This window comes from Meles meles, chromosome 2 (assembly GCF_922984935.1).
Source record: "Meles meles chromosome 2, mMelMel3.1 paternal haplotype, whole genome shotgun sequence".
In the NCBI taxonomy this organism is placed as follows: Eukaryota; Metazoa; Chordata; class Mammalia; order Carnivora; family Mustelidae; genus Meles; species Meles meles.
This window is the reverse complement of record NC_060067.1, coordinates 148,066,067-148,087,584: the sequence shown is the minus strand read 5'-3', so window position 1 is coordinate 148,087,584 and position 21,518 is coordinate 148,066,067. Positions and strand designations below refer to the sequence as shown.

Sequence of the window (21,518 nt, the reverse complement as noted above, 5' to 3'; positions counted from 1 at the left end):
GATTTTCTGCTTAATATATTGCTAATACTTTTGTTATTATAAAAATACTCCTTGTGTCATTTTTTATAGGCTGCATTATTTTGCATCACAGGATACTCAATAATGTTTAGTCAATTTGCTATTGTACATTTACCTTGTTTCTAGATTGTTCGCTATTACAAACAGTGCTTATAACATTGTATATACAGGTTGAGGCCAAATCTTTGTATCTATCAATAACTATACAAACAATCTTATAACTAAATATTTGTATATATTAATAATAATTTCCTGCAGATAAATTCTGAAAAGAGTAATCCCTGAGTCATGCAAAAAGTGTGAGCCTTGTTCAAAGCTACCATTTATTGAATGCTTACTAAGTGCCAAGCACATTACTATTTTATCTCATTTAATTCCAACAGCAACTTTATCCTGCTTATTTTACAGGCATGGAAAAGGAAGCTTAGAAGTCAAGCGATTTGCACAGGTGTAGTCAGCAATGTTAGTGCCCCTCCCATAATCTCTGCAGCCAAAGTTTGCTAACGTCAGCCCCTGGAACTTTCTGTTCAGTGGCTGGGCTATGGTCAACTGGAACTGACAGTTAGTGTACCTGGAAGCTGCTCTCTCGACCACTGATGGGTGAGAAATGAAGAATAAATTCACCAACCCCTTTGTCCCTTCACTGGGATAACTGATCTGTTTCTACACTGTTTCCCAGAGGATTCCAGCAAAACTGAGCTCCCCTTCCCTACAGTGGCAACACACCTTTCATGGGTCCTTCCTTTGCCTGACTTTCCTGCTGGCAGAACCTCTCCCAATAAAGCACCTGCACTCAAATCCATGTCTCGGAGTCTGCTACTGGGGAAACCCAAATAAAACAAATCAGGATTGTTAGTCTCATGACACAAAAATGTTTACCTATCGTGGCCCCTGCTTTTGTAGAAACTCAAAGAATGCTTCGTGAGCTTGCAAAAAAATTCTGAAAATGTGTATTTGAGGAAGAACCATAAGGCACATTCAGGCTGTAATCAAAGGTATTCTGTGACTATGTCCCTTTATGTTATTTATTTATTTTGAAACTCTAGCACATAGAATCGAGTTAGCTGCACTTCTCACAGCAGGACACACTTTTATTCATCAGTGTGTGGCCCCTCCATTTTTTTTAATTATTATTTTTAAAATTTTTTTACTTTCACTTGGTTTTAATAAAGTCTTCTCCTTCATCCTCCCTCCCCACTCTTATTCCCTTTCCTCTCATAGGCCCTCCATGTGTTGCTGGAGATTCTCTGAGGAGAGGGGCTGGCCTGAATTCAGCTCTCGAATCCTCACCCACCCGGGCATCCTCCGGATCAGCTTCCACTTCTAGTCACAGTTCTCGGTGCTCACATCCTCGCCAACCTTCGATACTATTTGACTTCTTAAATTTTTGCCTCTAAGTCATGATGTTATGTAAGAGAATATTAAACCTCTCCCTTGAAATGCTCATAAACAAAAGCTGTTGTACACATCTAAAATATCAACTCTTGATTATTCATGAATTGAATGTCATTTTGTGGATTGGCTAGTTTCTCTGTTATGTTCCTTCTCTTTCTCTATCCCTGGCCATAATCATCATCATTTAAGAAAAAATCATTATCATTTCAGAAAAAACAGGGTGTTGGGGTGCCTGGGTGGCTCAGTGGGTTAAAGCCTCTGCCTTCGGCTCGGGTCATGATCCCAGAATCCTGGGATTGAGCCCCACATCGGGCTCTCTGCTCAGCAGAGAGACTGCTTCCTCCTTTCTCTCTCTCTATCTCTGTCTACTTGTGATCTCTGTCAAATAAATAAAATCTTTAAAAAAAAAAAGAAAGAAAAGAAAAAACAGGGGGTTAATAGAAGGCATTCACCAGAAAAGTGAAACTTAATCTTAAACAAGATTATTTTACTAGTTAACTAAGCTTCTAAATGTTTTATTGAGGAGAAAGTTGAAACTGCTAGGTAAAATCTTTCCCTAAGTGTATGGACTGAATATTAGGAGTATAGAGTTAATGCGATTTTTAAAGGCTAGTATATGTTATTTTTAGTTGAGCACTATTTATTCTGAAGAATTTCTAACATCAAGCTAGGTGTTAACTGAAGATCAAGTAATCGTCTATCCTACAGATATGTTTGATATTGTTATGGGTAAATTTTAAGATGCTGAATTACAGTTTTCCTTCTGAAGTTACCCCTTCCGTGTCGCAGAGGGAGAGAGAGAATTCGGCTCTCTGTATAATGACTTCGTATGGTCCCCACACTGTTGTTTAACACATCCGATCCTGTAATCATCTCTGGGTTCTTGCAGGTGTGATGCCTCTTCCTTCGCAGTCTCTAGATCCACGTGCGCTAACAGCTGTGCCGTTGCCTCTAGGTCTGTCACACAATTAGTCCTGTGATGAACTATGCAGGTTGCTTTATTGCTCCAGAGAACATTTTCAGATGCTAGGCCTTGAACTTTAAGGAGTATACATACATTATGTTCCATATGTTACAGTATTCAGGATCGTTGGTGAGGGTACTCAATTTTTGGAGTCTGGAAGTTCATCTCCTTTAGAGTGAACCAAACCAAGACAATTATGCTTCTTTTCATTTTCTCATAAAATGAGTATCAGAAACTTTTGAGCTATTTCTTAACATGTGAATGATTGGAGACAAAAATTCCAGCAGTTTTGTAAAGGGCTACCCTAGCAGCACTTTCTGTTTAGAATGAATAAGCGACATCATCATGAAGTTTTGGTCAAAGTGGCATTCTACCTCTCAAGGGGATCCAAAACCAGTTTTCACATTTCAAAAACAAACAAACAATAAATTCTATGGCTAGAAAATCAGTTTTTATACTAATTTAAGTCATGAACTTTCTTTCTTGACATAAAACATCTCTTCCTTTCCATGACAGTCTATGACTTTAAATTTTTGCCTACAGATTCTTGTTTAAAAAAAAATCAGAGATTCATTTTTTTCTTGAGTATTCTGATTTTCCTATAATGCGTTTGTCATTTAAATGACAAATACTATAATCTATATGACAAATACCATAATGTCTTCATCAGGTAAAAGGAAGAAAAAAAACACACACGCTGTTTTCCTAAGCTGTAACATTGTAAAGGAAAAGAACCGTTTGGAGAATTAAATAGGAAAAATGCTTCAAGAGAGTCCAACTCCCCATTAATGAGAAAATTTAAAAAAAAAAAAACATTCAATTTACTAAGATTCTAGTCTGCACACAATCTTTCCTACAAAAATTTGTATTAAACTATTACTGTAAGGTTATCTGCTTTACTGTTTTAGAAAGGTCATGACTTTAAATACAAAGATAACAGTAGCAAAATTATTAGGAAAACATTTAACATTAGCATGATATCCAAATTATTAAAACATATTTTTCATGAACTACTTAACATGCTATTTTCCAAGTAAGGCTAACTGTTCAAAAGGTATAAAATAAATTCAGATACAGAATACATTCTAACACCATGCTTGAAATTATTGTTTATAATAATTTTGGTAATATAATTCAGTGTGTTTAGAAATACATCTTTTTTTAAAATTAGGAAATATGACTATTTTCTTCTGTCAGTGTTTCTAATCCTACCACTTTTTGTCAGATAATGGATATTTTGAGCCTTTCTCTATGAGCAGAACCTATGGAACGAAAAGAAAGTGCTATTTGTGTGCTGGTAGGGGTGCGTGTGGAGGGGGGATGATGCTAAACAGCAGATCTGTGTGGCAACAATTGGGGGAAATGGGATCTGTAACAGCTGCTCCTTTTAGATTCCCAAGAAGGAGACTGCCTGAGGTGGGTCATGGGACAAAAGGATAAAGCGGATGAGAACTCTGATGTAAAGCAGGAAAATGACTGCTGAGACCCCTGAGCTTACACCTGAATCTTCTCAAGCTGAGTGGCGAGCCCTCTTTAGCATGCTTCAGAAGCTGATGATGAACTACACAGTACCAGGAGGCAAACTGGCTGCAAGCAGAATTGTCTGCATGTTTTGTATAATAACCCGTGGTCCTCTGGGGAAAGGAGGCCATGATTTCCTCTGTGCCAGCATCTGAGCTCTCCTCAGATACTGAGGCTATTAAGCAAGAACAGAAGGGTCAATTTTAGGTAATGATTTCTAACTGGCAAGTGAAGCAACTTCTATTTAATGGGTAGTGAAGAGCTCTGATCTTTAAATAAAGAAAGTACTCAAATTCCTTTTTTGGGGGGATAAATCCCATTTTTTTCACTCAAGAAAAAGTTATTAATAAATTAGTAGGAAAAAGTTTTCTATCCGATGTCGGCTTATTACATTTCCCTTACAAAAATATGTGCCGATACAAAGATAAATTGAAGCACATATGACAAATTTAGTAAATTACAATTGAAAACTAGGTATAAAGCAGCACTTGGAATAGATACTCAATAAATGCTACCTTCCGGAGAATCATTGCTATCATTACTCAGTGCTAATTATATCATAGCCTGTGGTAATAATAGTATCTTACATTTGAAGACTGTTTCTAGTCTAAAGTGTAAACATACTTTTTTTTCGTTTGATCTTCACAAAGAGAAAGTGAAGCTGCCATTGCCATCCCTATTTGACACATGAAACTGAGCCTCCAAGAAGTTCAGTGATTAAACTAAGGTAAATAGCTAGTATGTGGCACACAGGACTAGGATCCATGCCCTCTAGCCCACATGCTAGAGCACCATAGGCTCTTCCTTTTTTTTCTTTTGAAAGTTTTTATTTATTTATCAGAGAGAAAGAGACAGAGAGTACCTGTGAGCACAAAAGCAAGGGGGAGAGGCAGAGGGAGAAGCAGAAGAGACTGATGTGGGACTCGATTCCAGGACCCTGGGATCATGACCTGAGCCCAAGGCAGATGTTTAACCAACTGAGCCACCCAAGCATCCCCCATAGGTTCTTTCTATGTAACAGTTACCTCCCATATAAAGATCGTACATCAAAACCTACTGTCAGCTCAAATATTGGACCACTTAACGCTTAGAGAGCTATTGCTACATACACTTAAACTGTATTACAAAAAGGTGTTTTTTATCATGTAATAGAACTCCCAAATAAGCTCCTACTTCCGCATCTTTGATATAGACTTTCACCTATACATTTAACTGTTTGGTCTATGTTTATTGCTGGTTTGGGAATACGGAGGCCTACAGCAAAACCCAGACAGACATCATGATTTTAGAGATGTTTGACCATCTCTGCCCTTTGGAAAGTAAGTCTGTTAATGTATATTAATGGTGATACAATAGTTGTGGTTCTCTGTATGTTAGCGCCTACACCACAAACCCTACACACATTTTCTTGCTTAATTCTCACAGAGCTGTTTTGAGGCCGCGGGTCATAGTGTCCCTATTTTATAGATGAAGAAACTAATGCTTCAAAAGCTGAAGTCACTTGTGCAATGTCAGAGGCTGAGGCAGGAGCAAGCTGGGATTCAGTCCTCCATCAGCCTGATTTTAAAGCCCACCATCTCAGCCATTTTGTTGCCCTCACACTCCAAAGAGTTATTAAATACACTTTTAAAAGCCTGTTGAGAGCTCCTTATTCAAGAAATGCTACAATTCACTGCCTTTACTTCATGTAAACTTCTATTAATCAAAGATTTGGCAGCAGATGTGAGCATCTGTAGACTCTAACCAGGTATCATGGTACCGTATTAAACTGGCTTCAAAGAGTCCTTTAAATGGAGCCAGAAGCAGCTAGAAGAGGGCACACATGCAGATGCACAGAAGCAAATGCTCCTACAGACAAACCTATTCAGCCCACATACATTAGCAGGTATGGTCCATCAGAAAAATATACCATATCATCATATTCTGCACATGTACAGAACTTGGCAGAGTTGAAGTATTTGAAATAATGCACAAAGGACCTCACTGCAGACAGAGCCTTAGATAACCTCTTTCTTGATCTCTCCTTTGCCTTGGCTCCTTTACTTCCTTTCCCTCTCTCTCCTTTTACTATTTTTTTCTTTACATTTTTTTTCTTATGACATGTTGTGTTCAAGAATTTGTCGCATGTAGTGCAAGAGAATAAAAAATAATTAAGGCAAGAGTATTTGCTTTCTCCCCTTTCCCAGTCTACTCATTCTGGTGCAGCCTGCTTGGTATGTCTTCCTTTCTCCCCCAAACCAGCCCCACTGCTCCTGGGTTTTATCATGCAGATCGGAGTTATCATTCCGGGTGGGAGGGGAGCAGAGATGTAAGAAGTAGAAATGAGCTTGCTGAAAAGAACCCCCCATTCCTTGATCAGGGAGAGAAGAGAAGCAGAAGGACAGAAGAAATGAGAGTGGTAAACCATGGGTGAGTAGAATACAGGAGGAAACTTTGGGTTTAGGGAGTGAAGTGAGGATACAGACTTTAGGATATCTACGGACAGACAAATTAAAGGCCTTTTAAATGGAAGGAGAGAGGATTTTAAAAAATGTTACTGGGAGTTAAGAATTTTATCTCTTTTACTGTTCTTTGAGGACAAGTAAGTAGAAATTGAAATTACTTTTCTTTTAGCTTGCTGGATTTTTTTTTTTTTCTTTTAATACGATATTATACTGAAAGTGAGCTGTGAGGAATGTGGATTTATTTGGGTCATGTAATGGTTTCAGGAGTAGATAACAGTCTTCACTTATAAAAGTGACCAAAAAGAAAACCTGTTTGATGTACATTACTGTGGAATCTCTCAAGGTATCTGTATGTCAGGTAGACTGTAATTCGGATGAAGAGCCCACTGCTATCAAGGATGGGGTGACTTTTAAGGCAGAAGGTTATAAACGAAATAGAGAAAGGAACAACTACAAGAATTATCTCCCCCCAAACCTTGGTTAGTTAAAGATTATAAGTCAAAAAAGTCATTCTTTGTTAGAAATGCCTTCTGATATATAATGACTTTCCCTTTGTGTATACTGAGACAGAATAAATACAATTGACAGAATAAATACAATTTAATTTCAATTACCTAGCAAAACTTTAAGAATGTATCATTTCACAAATATAATCTATATCCTTTATTGTTAATATTTATCAACAATCTGTGAGTTGCTAGAATATTAGTGTAATTATTTTTTCTGATACATTATTTATTTGCATTTTTCCATGGGATGCTGCTGATAAGGCTAGAGATTTAGGTTAACCATGTATATAAGCTAATGTTAGAAGCATTCTAAGCTATTCTAAAGATGCTGACAAGTATGCAAATATAAAGATGGCTACTGTTTTATATATGGAATAATTAAATAATAGTACATGTGATGAATCTTGTACCATAAAAGCAAACAAAGTATCAATATGATGAATTTTGCTTTCATAGTATAATTTTTGATAGGCTATATTATTGCTAAATAATGAGAAGCAAGGAATTCACTGAATGTACTGAGGATTGTTAAAGTTGGTGTTCCTGAAATTATTAAGTGGAATGGAATATTTAGAGAGAAAGAAAATTCATGCATAAAACAGTGCTAAGAGAGGCCCTTCTGTTTCTTAAATTAACTTTATGATTGCAATATTTGATTGTAGAAGTGGGTCCAACTTTGCAAAACCTTGAATGTGACTTTTAGTAAAATATTTTTCTCTTTGAAATTTTAAGACTTCATAAGATACATTTATCTTCTAAAATTCAGAATTTACTCTACTTGTAGCATGTGCAGGTCTAAATTGATGATGGCCAAAGGGAATTACTATTTCTTTTCTCAGCACCTGATAAATGCAGGTAGCATTTTCACCTTTAAATGTCAGGGTCTTGATGACCTCCTGCATAAGTTTATTAGAGTAACTATCACTTCTCTTCCCCACATACCCTTTCTTCATTAGCAGGGATATTAACCCTAAATAAATCCATTATTTTGTCTTAGTTTAACTCTATTCTCTCATCCAATAAATAACACTTTATTGGCAAAGAATGGATGACCAAACTATTCATATGCTTGTCAGTATTTTCTTCTATTAATGTAGTCATCATTTATTAATAAAATAAAGCCCTTAAATTAAGTTCTATTAGCAAAATTTCAAAATCCCTTCTGTTTCAGATCATCAAAACTATTAATCAGTAATATTTACTTGTGACAGGTTTCTCTAAGCCAAGTTTCTTTGAACAAATCACGTAAACGTCTTTAAACCAATGAACATTATTGAAAGGGAGAAATTCATGAGGGAAGGATGGTAAATGCAGGGTATGGTACTAAAAATTTGGAAAAATTCCAAATTACAGGCTTAAAATACAAATAAGGGAATAAATAGAGTATGTGGACTTTAAGCCAAGAATGAAAGACTGACTATAAAATGGGAAGGGGAATGCTGAGTGTAACTGTCTGCTGTCTCAGGCTGGCTCCAACATGACCAAGCTAATTTCAGGGCATTCTTGCCCCTCTCCACAGCCACACTTGCGACAGCAACATGATCCATGCCCTCAAACAGATGAAGATAGTGTTGGTCACACTGCACAGGGTGGGGAGGTAGGGTAAGGAAGAATTTCAAAAGAGAAGATTTTTTGTATGCTGAATGTTTTCTTTGTGATTAGATAACTGGGCAGATGTCTCATCAATCGATCAAGGAGCCAATCCTATTTATTAATTGATCATGTATTTTTTATAGCATATTCACTAAATAAATATTCACATATTCACTATAACATATTCACTAAATAACATATTCACTAAATAAGCTCTGTCCTGCTCTGGGGTTTTAGTCCTTTTACCTTGGAAAAGAAGCAAGGAGAGTGGCTAAAGTTAGGTATTAGAGAGAAGGAAAAGACATGACCTTCAATTGGAAATCAAAGCAAGATGTCAGGTTTTGTGGAAGTGTTTCATTACAATAGCAAAAACAGGTTGCCCTCTAAAATCAACCTGAGCAAGAAGAACTCCATGGCCTGAATCAGGGACAAACACTCATGTCCGTTTTCCATCCCAGCTACACCCCAACTCCAGCTTCCGGTTCCTCGGTGGTTTCTCGGTACCTGTTCCATTTCCTGTTGCACAGCTGTGAATCTGATGCCTTCTCTATTTTGGTCTTAGCATCTTGTATCCAGATCTGACAACAGATCTTTCATTGGTCCTACAGCTCTGCCCATGGACTTGGTCCAAACTTTAAGCTTAGTCCCTGTAAGCCCTCAGTTCTGGGCAAGCTATGTTCCAAAAAGACAACAATAGTCTACCACAAGCAAGACCTGGGCTCTGACAACAGCCCCTCATTCTTCCCGAATGCAAAGGCTACTCTTTACTGTAGCAATAAGCCTGGGGCCTTGAATATGGCCCGCAGTGTTTCCCAAAGTCTTCACCCCAGCTGGAGCAGTAAATGACAAGAATTAACTAATGCTGACTCTCACCAAGGTACATGCCTGGGAGGAGGGGTTGAGTTCTCACAGGAAATATCTGCAAGGAGCTCTCATTCCAGCCCAAAACCTGGGATAGGAGGCAGAAGGGGTTTGCATACTTCTGTCTTTTAGACACACCCGGGGTTCCTTGGCTTGTATGTGATCTTCCATTCCTGGTTTCTTCCTACCTCCCTGGATACCCCTGCTTTGTACTTACCACCTTCAGCAAGCTTGGTCCTAGGCCTTTTTCATTCATCATTATCAACTCTCTAGGAAATCTCCACTCCTGTGCTTCAATATGCTGAATACTCACAGATTTGTACAGTATCAAATGGTATAGTAGCTCCAATCTAGACTTTCTCTTGAGCTATAGACCTACATATACCACTATCTGATCTCTCCTTGGATAACTACAAACTCCTCAAATTCAACATATTCGAAAGTGAACTCCCCATTTCTCCGCCAGCCTGGGTATCCAATAGCATTCCCCAGCTTAGTAAATGACACCAGCATCCATCCAGTTTCAGAGCCAGGAACCTAGGGCCATCCGAGGAACTCTGCCTTCCCCACTTTCCATACTTAGTCTATTTCCAAGTCCTGCATAAGTTCTGAAACTACTTCCTTCCACCTTCACTACTACTGTTGAAGTCGAGAGACTTAAGTTAGAGTAAAAATAATAAAAGCTCACAATCACCAAATGTTTATTATATACAAGGCAGGCACTTGTATAGAGGCACTTATATAGAGTTTTAAAAACTCTATATAAATGATCTCTCCTAATCACCGTATGTATTAGCTTCCTAGGACTAATGCAACAAATTACCACAAACTAAGTAGCTTAAATTAAAAGAAATTGATTATTTCACAGTTTTGAAGGCCAGAAGTCTGAAATCAAGGTATCAGCAGAGCCATGTTCCCTCCAGAAGCTCTGGGGGAAGATCCTTCCTGACTCTTCCAGCTTCTGGTGGTTCCTGGCATTCCTTGACTTGTGGCAGCATGACTCCAATCTCTGAATCATCTTCGTGTGGTTGTCTTCTCCCTGTATGTGCCTTCTTGTCCTTTGTTTCAAATCTCCTTCTGCCTTTTTCTTACAAGGCCTCTTGTCATTGGATTTAAAGCCCACCCAGATAATCCAAGATGATCGCCTCATCTCAAGGCCCTTAGGTACATCTGCGAAGATTCTTTTCCCAAATAAGGTAACAATCACAGGCCCCAGGGATTAGGAAGTGGACATTTGGGGCCGCCATTCAATCCATAACACACTAAAAAAGTAAGAGTAGTTATTAGTCCCCTTGGATAGATGAAGCAGTTGAGACTTAGAGTTTAAGGGACTTGTCCAAGTTCCCACAGTTAATGTGAACATGAGATTGATGTTTGATTTATAGTTTCCATACTTTCAGGAAAACAATTTAAATACTTTTCTGAAAGGAGTACCAGTTTCAAGAAATCTGCCCCTTAGATGCCAAATATTGCTCCTTCAATCCATTCATTACTAGACTATACCAGTAGTGTTATCTTCTGCAATTATAGACCAGATCTGTGCCTGGCATGATGTCTGTCATACAGAGGCTGCTTAATAAACAGCTGGGAATAAATTAATGTGATCATATCACCAGCCTCATCAAAAATCATTAAAAATCCCACATTGCTTAAAATGAGTTTCTCACTCCAGCAAAGTATTTAAAACCCTTCAACCCTCCATAAAATTTAAAAAAATAAATTTGGAATGAGGACAGTCTTCCTAAGAACATCCAGAAGTCATGGAAAAAGAGGTCGATAAATTTGGCCATGGAATTTTAGCATGGAAAAATTTCATAAGTAAAGTAGAAAAAACAGTGATCTGGAAAAACATTCACAGCACATATTACACATATGTGCCTAATGTCCAAAGGAAGCAGATACCTTCACTTATTTTTGTAGGAATGTAAACTGATGGAGCTTCTTTGAAGGGAAGTTTAGGAAAAAAAAAAAAGTAATTTATCTCTTCCCTGACCTAGCATTTCTACCACTAGGAATTGATTCTGTAGATCATCTCTCACTTTGGCACAAAGCTGTTCACTGTTACACCCTTTGCAATACAACCTGGTTGGAAATAACCTAAATGCCCACCAATAGGAGCTGGTTAAATCCATTATGGTACAACGATAACATGGAACACCACGTGGCCCTTTAAAAACGAGGCACGTCTTTATGCATTAGTGAGGAAGAAGTTAACTCAAGATGTAGAACACTACATATAAAGTGCTACAATTTTGTAAACAACGAAAAAAATATATGTTTATTCACTTATGTGGTATACATACATACGAATATTTTTTGAGAAATAAACCTGAAACTTGAAACTACATTCCTTTGAGAAAAGAACAGTAAAACTGATCTTTTTTTGGGTGGAGGGAAGGTTTATTTTTCAGTGTAAACTCTATTGTATTGCCTGAATTAATTTTGCCATGTGTTTGCACTGCCCATGAAAGAGAGAGAGAGAGAGAGAGAGAGAATTTATAAGCTAGTTTTCACCTAATTTTCCATCTTGATTTCATACCTGCACCTGACAATTCCTTGCTTTCCAAACAAACTAAGTCTGTTCATGTTGAGTGTGTGTGTGTGTGTATGTATCTAATGTCCTATCATCCTTGACTCCCACACTTTCTGTCTATAGAAATCCTGCTCTCGAAAGGCTTTCTGTGCAACCTCCCTAATCTTCAGTGTTGGAATCCACTCTTATCTCCCGACTCAGAAAACCCCTATTCCTCCTGCTTGGAATTATAGTTATGTTCTCAAGTTGGCCATTCTCATTAAAGTAGCTGCTAAAAGGAAGTGCTGGCTTCTGTGTTCCCTGGAACACAGCATTGCTGAATGTATATCATTAACCAAAAACTAGTAAGCAGAAGAGTCATCTAGAACAATCTATTTCCCATGATGAACCAATTTTAAGTGTGACAGGGAAAATCATCTAGCTGAAATATAAGGATCCTCCTTGGCATGACTATCTAAAATAGCAAACCCAAAATCCTTGAAGCTGAAGATAAAGGCAATACTGTATATCAGATAAAATGATTATGAGAGATATATGTGAAGTGAAATAGGAAACTACACTCGAACTATATTAGTGCTAAGAGAAAAATTAAAAAATAAAATGATTTCTGTTATAATACAGAAAAGATAGCTCTGACATTTTTTTTTGTTTGTTTTTTAGCCAAACACCAGAACTTTGGTCATAAAATAGGCACACACTGATTTTTATCATGGAGCAGGCTACTTCTCAGATCGGAACCAACAGTGCTCTCCATCTTCGCTGCCTCCCCCCATAAAGGTCCATAGCAATGCAATTCACTCGACTGCATAAACACAGTCTTTTCCAAGGAAAATTTCCCAGATCACAAGTTTATTATTTTTATTTATTTATAATAATTTATTTATGGTTATTTATTATAAGTTTATGATTTTTCATTTCTTTTCTTTTCTTTTTTTTTACTTTTTGCCATCATTTAAACCCAAATCTATCCTCAGTGATATGGGAATGAACGTAGATGGTCACATTACCCCACATATTTAACTTTTATGTATCCTAAAGCACTGCTTGGTAATTGATTATATACTGCCTACCATAAGCAATAAAACCAATTTTTTTCTGCTTCTAGAACTGCTATTCTGCTTTGGTCTCTATAGAAAGGTAGAGGACTACCCATTTCTGTTGGTTTTATAACAACATACAAAGTAAAATAAATACAATATAGTAAACATTAAAAATGGCAATGATTAAAAGTTTACTTCAACTTACTGTTAACGCTGTTTCATACTCTTCAGCAGCTAGGTATGCTAAGCCCAAGTAATAGGAAGCTTCTCCTTCCATCCTTTTGTCACTTCCTAAAGTTGAAAATGTAGAAAAATTGCCAAGGCATTAAAGAAACCAATTTACTACAAAGAACAGCATTTTTTGCTTTTTAAGACAGTGGAAAGTTGTAACGAAGTGTACAGACTTAACGAATGATCCCTGAAACTTCACTGTGTACTGATTTGAAAAGGCTGATGCTAATATAAGTTACGTGACTCACAAATGTTAGACTATGGCGCATTAGCAATGTAAGTAAGAGGAGCTTTCCTCTGCATATTCAGCTCGGTATCATCATTTTGAGACACATATGTGATCTCTACCCTAGTCCACCATGTAAAGGCTCACAGTCATGCAGCATGCTGCTACGACACACATGGAATAGCGGGTAAAGGGAACCAGCTTTACAGGGTGCACAAACACATGCACGGAGAAAGGGACATTCGGGCAAGTCTCTAACATGGCAGATAACCAGCAAATTAAGGAATTATTATTTTGATTAGGTCTAATTAAAAGCTATCAGTTAAAACCTGAGGTGAAAATGACTGACACCTTGCCTTCTTGGTACAACATTCCATGTGTATTTTGAAATCCAAACATATTTTTTCTTTGTTAATGACTAGAAACGCTTTTCGTCATTTTTTCAAAGGAACTGTAGCCTTCCTAATTTCTTTGAATGTGTTTTGGCCCCAGAATTATCCAAATCTTCTTTCCAAAGCAATATGTGTAGATGTGTAAGGTGCTTCCATAAGACATACATCATACCATCTAATCAATACACACGTTTTTACATTTATATACTGAATATATAAGTCAACAGACTTACGAGACCATTGAAGGTTCTTAGTTTTAAAAAGGATACTATCCTCTTTCTACTTTTTGGCTTTCAATGTTACCTAACTCCTGGGTAATACAAATGCCAGAGGATCTACACCTCCCCTCCCACCGCCTCCTTTAGATGTCTGAACTCTGTGTTCCAGCCATGATGGATTTCAGCAGGAGCTAACAATTCTCCACACTGCATCATTCTCACCACTCACTGAATTACCACTTGTAAAGCAGTGGCTCAACTGTTTTTTCTACAGGAAAACAGGATGGCAACTGCCAGTGACAGTACCGATATTATTCTCAACCAATTTCATGATTGCAGAGAATTATACCCTGAAAATCTCACTTCAGCAGAATTGATGGTGCCAATGATCCAGCTGGGGATTTTTAACTCTTACAATTTATCTGGACCATAACTTCTCCTCTGCTATAGGTTTATAAGTGCTGAGGATAAGGATGGGCCTAGGGAAGGGAAAGATGGGATAGGAAGGAGAGGTTATGAGGGGAAGTTGCCTCTTGCATATTTAAAAGTTGATTATTTATAAGTTGTAGTTGCTCTATTAAATGTTGTAACTGTGTTAAAGTACTAACAGTGGCATGTGCTGATTTAGTATCACCACTTGCATCCAATTTTATGCAAAGAAAAGAAAAATCGACCCTTGTTGATAGATTTTTGAGGCAGCTAATTGAAACAGTTGAGTCACACTAAATATTAGTTTGAAAATAGGATTTAAGTCCAAGAACTTATCCTGCTTTCTAATTGAAACAAAATTAAGGTAAAGTGAAAGCACAAAATAATGGAGGGAAATGTCAACATTATTAAAGTCGAATGATACATATACCAAAGAAAAAAGGGCAAAGTACTATTTCTATTATTGTATAGTTTATTTGGGTGGGCTAAATTAGTACTGGCTTTTTAAATGATTCAATAATCATTCATGTTAAAGGAAACATGGTGTTTTATTTTCAAGACCTAAATTGTCCATTCTTATACTGGTATGTCTGTAGAGAATCTAAAAGAGGGGGTCATCATAGGGGTCTAACAGGTAGAGATGTGTGTTTGGGAATAACTCTAATGTTTCATTAAAATATATCTTAAAAATAAAATAAAATATATCTTAAAACTTCCATTTGTTATTTGGCTAACATATATTCACTAATTCATTTATTCACTGAATGTTATTGAGGACTTATTCTGTTTCAGGCACAGCTCTAAACACTAGGAAACATTTTCTGCCCTTGAGAGAGCTTAATTTTAGAGGAAAGGGACAGAAAGAGATACAAAATAAATAATAAACATAATGAATTTTGTGGTAAATTGTATGGTGATAAGTACTCTGGGAGAAAAAAATATATACAGCAGGGCAAGGGGAATTGAGAGTGCTAAGTGGGGGGTAAAGAGAAAAAAGCAGGTTTCAATATTAAGTACTGCTATCAAGGTAGTAGATCCAACTGAGAAAACGGTATTCACAAGAAAATGAAATTGGGAATTGATAACAAAACATATGGGAGACTCGCAAGTATGTGGAAATTAAACATATTCCTAAATAACTAGTGGGTCAAAGAAGAACTCAGAAGGTAAACTGGAAAATACTTTGAAATGAATGAAAATAAACAAACAAAAACAACAATGAAAAAACTAATGGGATCCAGGCAGTGCATAAAGGGACATGTGTAGCTGCAAATGCCTATTTTAAAAAATAAGGAACATCTTTTCACCTTCTAAAACTAGAAAAAGAAGAACTAACTAAACCCTAAGCAAACAGAAGGAAGAAAATAATAAAGACTAGAGTGGAGATAAGTGAAATAGAACAATAGAGAAAGTCAACAAAACTAAAAATTGTTTCATTGAAAAGGTTAACAAAATTGACAAACCTTTAAGCTAGACTGAACAAGTAAAAAAGAGAGCTGTCTCAAGTTACTTAAATCAGGAATGAAAGAGGAAAGATCATATGGACTTCAGAGAAATAAAAAGGATTTTAAGGGACTATTATCCAACCATACCAACAAATTAGATAAACTAGATGAAAATAGACAAATTACTAGAAAGGTATAAACTACTGAAATTGACTCAAGAAGAAACAGAGAATCAGAATAAATCTACAAGTAAAGAAATTGAATTACTAATCAAACTGTTTTCCACATAGAAAATCCCAGGCTCAGAGGGCTTCACTGGGGAATTCTACCAAATATTTAAAGAAAAATCAATACCAATTTTGCACAAACTCTTCCAAAAATTAAGAGAACACTTCCCAAATCATTCTATGAAGCCAGTATTATTTTGACATCAAACCAGATAAAGACATCATAAGAAAACTACAAACCAATATCCCTTATGAATGTAGATAATAAAAGCCTCAACAAAATATTAACAAAGTGAATCCAGCAACATATAAAAATGGGATTTATCCCAGGAATGCAAGATTGATTCAACATATGCAAATCAGTCAAAGTAATATGCCATATTAAAAGGAAGGCTAAAAACCAAATGATCATCTTAATAGATGCAGAAAAAGCATTTGACAAAATCCAATCTTTTGCATGATAAAAATCTTCAACAAACTTAGAAGACAACTTAATAATGTTAAGGAATATCTACAAAAATCCCACAGCTGACATCGTTCTTAATGGCAAAAAACTGAGGGCTTTCACCCTAAGATCAGGAAGAAGACAAAGATGTATACTGGAATCAATTCTATTTAACACTGTGCTGGAAGTTCTCCAGTTAGTCCAGAAAAATAATAGCATTGTAAAGACATTGCAAAGGAGGCAGACTTTAACCTGAGAATTAAATTGACATAAGACAGATTAATAGAAGAAAAAAACCACACCAATTTACGTAAGTATTATGTGACATGGGAACGTTCATAAGGAATGAAGAGCCAAAGAAACTGTAAAATCTATATGCTTCAATATTGGATTGAACAAAGGGAGGCAATTGTGGGAAAGTAACTAAGCAATGCAGGGAGGCTAAAGGAAAATAAAGATTATTTTAGCAAAGTCTGTACAGAATCCTCTTGACTGTGACTTTTCATAGAAGAATGTTTCTTTTCTTGTGGTACAGGGAGGGCATCTTTTCCATGACAGTTTTTATCTCCTGTTTTCAGGAGGAAAAGGGGAGATTACATACCCTTCTTAGATCTCTGTTGTTTTTCAAGTGATTTTAGCTCAAAATTCTCCTTATGCCAAAGTGGTTTTTTGGGTTGTATATTCTGTCACCCCTCAGCACCAAGATCAGAAAGGAAGAAGTTAAGTTCTATTTGCAGATAACATAATATTATATATGGAAAAATCCCAAAGAATCCACAAAAAACCATTAAGGCAAATAAACACATTTAGGGGATACAAGATCAACATACAAAAGTTAATTTTATTTCTCCCTTCAAGCAGTGAAAAATCTGAAAATGAAAGAAAAAAAATCATTTCTAATAGCATCAGAAAAAAACTGTTAGAAATAACAAAAGGGCAAGCTGTATATACTAAGAACTATAAAACATTATTGAAAGAAATGAAATATGTAATAAATGGACACATAACCAATATTCATGGATTGGAAAACTTAGTGTTAAAATAGCAGTATTCTCCCAATTGCTTGACAGTTTCAATTCAATCCTTATGAAAATTCCAGCTGTCCTTTCTGCAGAAATGTACAAGCTAATCCTAAAATTCATGTGGAAATGCAAGTGATGCAGAATAGCCAAAACAATCTTGAAAAAGGATAGAGGAAGACTCACATTTCCTAATTTCAAAACTTACTACACAACTACAGTAATCAAGAATATGTAGTAGTGGAATAAGGACAGATACATAGACCACTACAAGAGACTTGACAGTCCAGAAAACAACCCTCACATTTATGGACAATTAATTATTGATGAGGGTCCTAAGACAAATTATTGGGAAAGAATAGTGTGTATAACAAATAGTACTGGGACAGCTGGATATCCACATGGAAAACATGAAATTGGACCTTTCTCATACTTGCCTTCACACACACTTAAAAATAGACTATAGCGGCACCTCTGTCAAATAAATAAATAAAATCTTTAAAAAAATAGACTATAGACTTAATTAAATATAGGAGTTAAAATTGTGCAAAACACTTAGAATAAAATGTAGGAGTAAATCTTCAAGACCTTGGATTTGTGAAACCCTTCTTAGTCATAATACCAAAAATACAAACAACAAAACAAAAAATAAATTATTTTGGACTTCACCAAAATCAAAAACTTGTGCTTCAAAGGAAAGTGAAAAGAAAACCAATTATTTTCAAGTCATATCTCTGATGAAGAACTTGCACCTAGAATATATAAATACTTAAAACAATTCAATAATAAATTGACAACCCACTTGAAAATGGGCAAAGAATCTGAATAGACATTTCTACAGAGAAACTATGCAATTGAGCTATAAGCCCATAAAAAGATGTTCAACATCATTAGCTAACAGGGAAATGCAAATTAAATCCACAGTGTAGTACCATTTTATACCTATTAAGATGGCTATAAACAAAAAGAAGGACAGCAACAAGTGCTGGTGAGAAAGCTTATGGAAGAACTGAAACCCTTACACATTGCTGGGAAGAATATAAAATGGGACAGCTACTTTAGAAAACTCTCCGTCATTTCTTCCTTAAGTTAAACATAGAGTTACCCTATGACCCAGCAATTCCACTTCTAGGTCTGGAGACAAAAGACTTGAAAACTTGTACACAAATGTTCATAGTAGCATTATTCATAATTGACAAAAGGTGGTAGAAACATAAATGTTCATCAACTGATGAATGGATAAAGAAAATATGACATAACCATACAATGGAATATTATTCAGCCATAAAAAGGAATCTAGTAGGAATATATGCTACAACATGGATGAACCTTGAAAACATTATGCTAAGTGAAAGTAGCTGGACACAAAGGACACACATTATGTGATTCCATTTATATGAACTTTCCAGAGTAGTTAAATCCATAGAGACAGAAGGTAACATAACAGTTATTAGGGGAGAGGGAAAGTCGAATATGGAGGGTGACTTCTACTGAGTTTGGCATTAGTGTTTTGGTTGTACAATTTTGAGACTATACTAAAGACCAAGGAATGACTGAAAAATGAAAATAAATAGAATAATCTAAAGATGAGACCACTGCATGGCCAGTGTTATCCTTGTGCATTATACCAAGGGCCCCAGTAAAGGGGTTTGGCCCACAGTGGATGTCAGGACTCCTTAAATGTTATGCAAACCAAGGTGGGAGGCAGGCTTCATAAGGCAGGCAATCATCAGTTTGCTGCTTCAGGCTCCTTAACTAAAGTGAGACATAACAGCAAGAAAACATACTTTGTCCCAGGGCATTCAGCTGTTGTCAGAGCTCTTGGAAGATACTGTGCGATCCCTTAACCTATCCACTTTGTTATACAGGAAATGCAGGGGCAAATATTTATCAGCTTTAAAAGATATTTAAAATATTATTATAGCATAAGATTTCTCCTGTTCTCCTTATCTGTCCTTTGAAAAGTAAGAGATGCTTTTAAAAGGAGACTGCCTGGCAGGCTCTGACTGTGTGAAGACCCCCTCGGAAACTTCCTTTCTTTGTTAATTACCTTACAATTTAGCAAATGTGAACCTAAAGCAAAATACCTTTTCCTAATTAATATATTACTTTCCATGGAAATTCCACACAACCTTCCATCTGACTGAAGTTAGTTGCTGCAATTGATCTAAGAGCTAACTATTCATGTGAGTGTTTACCCCTTTGGGGAAGGTACTAGATCACCAGTCATTCAAAAGCAGTTCATTCAGTGGGATACATCTTTGAATGAGGGTGATTTCCTGTAAGTATTATAATATCATTAAAAAGAAGTAACAGAGAGGATAAGCTAAGATGTTTACTTTTACTCTTTAGAAAATTAAAATCACAACCAGAAATTCAGTTCCACTTATTCCAAATAAACCATATGTTAACTTGATAAACGAATCAATTAAATATATCCTGAACTAATGCACTTTAAGGAGCATAGTTTCTTTTTCTCCTTCATAAAAAGTCAACTCTTTTGATAAATAATGGTAATAAAATACCTTTACATTTTACAAAGTAAAAGCTTATGAGTATATGCTCCAAATTTTTTCTTTATATTTTACACATATACACATGATAGAGAATATTGAGGATATGATCAGCTCTCATGAAAGCATTTTTACTGCTGTAAATGTGCATATGAATCACCAGGGGAGCTTCCTAACCTGCAGATTCTGAGCAGGAGGTCTGGGGTGGAGCCTGAGATGCTGCTTTTCTTACGAGCTTCTAGTGACGCTGATGCTACCAGTGCAGAGGCCACACTCTGACAGGCAAGGGTCCAAAATATACCAGAGTTCTATTTTTCTGTTACTCCTAACTAAATATTTGTCATTATCTTCCCTTACCTGACAATAAGGAATTTACAAACATTGAGAGGTCTCTCAGATTGAGAGAAATATAGACCCTCAATCACACACACAGACACACACCCTTAACTTTTGCAAATGACCTTACCTTGTCATTATAGGTTCATTGTTTTATAATGCTACTCCCAGAGGGTTGTAATTTTGGAGATAAAGCTTTCAGGAAATTAATGGGTTTTTTGTTGTCAGCACTAAGACATCTCTGTTTTACAGTGAAATCTGAAAGTATATTGATGGCATTTGTCTTTGCATTTCAGAGGAAATAATCACCCAAACACTTGACGATGTTTACTTCACTCTTGGGAGAAGCAGTGTCTGCCCATTAAAGGAAGCAATGCGAGAGTGTTCTTTTCCACCCACCTTCTTTGGCTATTTCAGAAGCTTTTATTAGAATTCTGATGGCCTGTTTGTATTCTTTATTTTCCAGCATTTTGTCTGAGAGTAATCTGTAGGTCCTTAGGAGACTCTCACAGGCCAACAAGTTGAGAGAGTGGCCTGTCTCATCCTTCCATATCCGCCCTTGCGTCAATTGATGGAATGCTTCATAATGCTCAGCAGCTTCCAGAAGCTGACCTGAAGAATAAAAGCCATTCATAAATATAAACCACAGGCCAGAGCACATTTTCAAAAATTTTGTATACATCTTGTGTTTTACTATTAAAAGGGGGTGGAGACCATGGAATACAGTCAAGAGTTTCTAAGGATGCAGAGGATGTAAGCTGGGAAAGGAGGGATCTCAATCCGGACCTCAGATTCAGCGATGATTTTGGATGAACACCTGCTGGAGGGATGTGTCTTGGCAAGTAGAAACTGGTTAGGATTACACATGTTTAGAAACGGTGTGAAAACCAAGTAATAATTACTAATAGCAGTCCTGTTAGCTAATCTTTATTTGACATTACGTACATAAGGTCAGGTGTTACATGCTTTATGTGAATTTTGAATCTTCAAAATACTCCTGTGAAACAGGGATTGCTATGACCCCGTTTTACAGATGAGAAAGTGAGGTTAGGATTTTTGCCCATGATTGCACAGCTGGTGGCTTTGTACATCCAGGCAGTCTGAGTTCAGGACCCATGCTCTCCATTACCTTCCTATGCCGCTTTTCAACAGACAGCAC

The 21,518-nt window shown here is 36.5% G+C and overlaps 1 protein-coding gene across 1 annotated transcript in view; it reads right to left on the bottom strand.

The window, feature by feature from the left end:
• Nucleotides 1–21,518, bottom strand: part of TTC29 (tetratricopeptide repeat domain 29) — a 257,036-nt gene that overhangs the window by 145,219 nt on the left and 90,299 nt on the right. The window contains exons 7-8 of the mRNA XM_045987535.1: nt 20,759–20,971; nt 13,084–13,169 (exon numbers count right to left, since the gene is read on the bottom strand). Of these exons, the coding sequence (XP_045843491.1) occupies nt 13,084–13,169; nt 20,759–20,971 (299 nt within the window). The remainder of the gene's footprint in view (nt 1–13,083; nt 13,170–20,758; nt 20,972–21,518) is intronic.